The 2,117-nt window shown below is 47.0% G+C and overlaps 1 protein-coding gene across 2 annotated transcripts in view; it reads right to left on the reverse strand.

Moving 5' to 3' along the window:
- CNBD2 (cyclic nucleotide binding domain containing 2) overlaps positions 1 to 2,117 on the reverse strand; it is a 49,317-nt gene that overhangs the window by 30,028 nt on the left and 17,172 nt on the right. For both annotated transcript variants that reach the window (XM_012637670.1, XM_012637669.1), the window contains exon 4: positions 565 to 728. In XM_012637670.1, coding sequence (XP_012493124.1) covers positions 565 to 728 — 164 coding nt within the window. The remainder of the gene's footprint in view (positions 1 to 564; positions 729 to 2,117) is intronic.

Genomic DNA, 2,117 nt, shown 5'->3' on the forward strand with positions numbered 1-2,117 from the left:
TAAAAATATCTGTGATTTCTTCCAGTGAAAAAGTCATAAGGATGGCTAATATTCCAGTGTTTTGTTGCCCACATTCATGATTGAAGGAAATAGTCCATTTCAGCTAGAGGTTAATGAAAATAGAGAGATATATATTTTTTTCTCATTTAAATTCACAGACCCTGTTCTAGTACCTACCTAGATATAGTACAATCACCTGAGATCCATTCTGGCTTTTAGAGCCTGGATTTGAGTCTCAGCTTTGCCCCTTATTATCTGGGTGACCTAGATTAAGCCATTTCCCTTCTCTGAGCCTCAGTTTCCTCACCTGGAAAATGAAGGAATTGGACCAGATCCTTTCTGAGGTTCCCACTAGATCCTCCTCCTCCATAATTCCATGAATACTCTCGATGAGTGAGTGAGATAAACAGCACTGCAACCTAAGATGAGCTCTAAGGTGAACCAACAGCAGATTCTCCCAGGCCGATACTCTACAGAGGAGTGGGACCTGCTAGGCCTTCTCAGCTGGGCTCTTCCTGCCCAGCCCAGCCCTAGCCCAGGTGTCAAGGACTGTGCCCCACTGACCGTTCAAAGCGCATGACTTTGGCCAGGAGCAGCTGCATTGGCTCCGTGTGGTTCCGGTAGCTATCTAGAACCTGCAAGATGTTACAGAGGGCCTGGATCTCGTGCTCTGTCCTCCAGGAAGGCTTCTTCTGCATGATGTTTATAGCCCTTAGAGGGAAGTGACCCTGGGGAGAGAAGGCCAGAGTGACACAGAGGACCCAGCAGTTCCCCCCATGAGCTGGTTGGCCACTCCCCACATCCCTGCTTGTGCTCTTTCCTGTCCCCTACACAAGAGTGGCTGACATGTGATGAGTGCTTACTGTGTGCCAGGCATCGAGATAAGCATCTTACATGCCCATCTGTCTCTTCACTGGCCCAAGAACCATCATTCCCATTTGACACATTAAGAAATTCAGGCAGGATTATAAGCAGATCTGCCATATGCCAAGGCCCAAAACCGCTCCACTCTGGGTTCTGGGGGCCCTGCAAGGTCCTCTCAGCACATGCACACTGTGGTTAGGGGAGACCTCCCCGCTTGTCTTAGCCTAGATCTCGGCATGCTACAGGAGACTGAGGAGCAAAAAGACCCTTCCAGAGACTATTAGCTAAACCTTTTCTTCCCTAGTGAACCAGGATTCATGGACCAGCACATGGTCGGATCTACGACTCCCACCTGCTGGAGAAGTGGGACTGTGAATCGTTAACACCTCCAATGGCTTCCCTCCAACCTCATCTCCTACCTCTCCCCTTCCTTCTCTATTCTCGAGCTTTCCGTCTATCCCTGGCATGTGCTAAGCTTGGTTCTGTCTTGAGGTCTTTGTGTGGGCTGTTTTTTCTGCCTGGAATGTTCTTCCCCTGGATTTTCATGTGGACATGGCTGACTCATCATTCTGGTCTCAGCTCATATATGGCCACATCCTTAGTGAGTCCCCACTGGATCATCTGAGCTAAATGAGGCCCCTTCCTCAGCACTCTGTGGGTTCTTGCTAAGGTTTGAATGTCTCCTCCAAAACTCATGGTGAAATTTAATTGCCATTATGACATTATTTAAGGGGTGGGACCTTTAAGGGGTGATTAGGTTATGGAGGCTCTGCCCTAATGGATGGATTAATGCTGTTATCATTTGAGTGGGTTAGTGATCACAGGAGTTCAGCCCCATTTTTCTCTCTGTATTGCTCACACTCACTCTCTCACACATTCTCTCTCACCATGTGATACCTTTTGTCATGTTATCATGCAGTAAGAAAGCACCATATGCGGCCCCTAAATCATGGACTTTCTAGCCTCCAGAACCATGAGCCAGGTAAACTTCTATTGATTATAAATTACCCAGTCTGTGGGTAATTCTGTTATAGCAGCAGAAAATAGACTAAGACATCTCTGGGGTTTTTTGTTTGTTTGTTTTTAAGTGATGAATGAACATTTATTGAACACCTGTTCGGTTGCTAAAGCATGGTGTTGAGTGCTTTGCATATATTATCTTTTTTTTTTTTGAGACAGAGTCTCACTGTGTTGCCCAGGCTAGAGTGCCATGGCGTCATCCTAGCTCACAGCAACCTCAAACTCCTGGGCTC

This window comes from Propithecus coquereli, unplaced genomic scaffold (genome assembly GCF_000956105.1).
Source record: "Propithecus coquereli isolate 6110/MARCELLA unplaced genomic scaffold, Pcoq_1.0 Scaffold122, whole genome shotgun sequence".
Classification (NCBI taxonomy): Eukaryota; Metazoa; Chordata; class Mammalia; order Primates; family Indriidae; genus Propithecus; species Propithecus coquereli.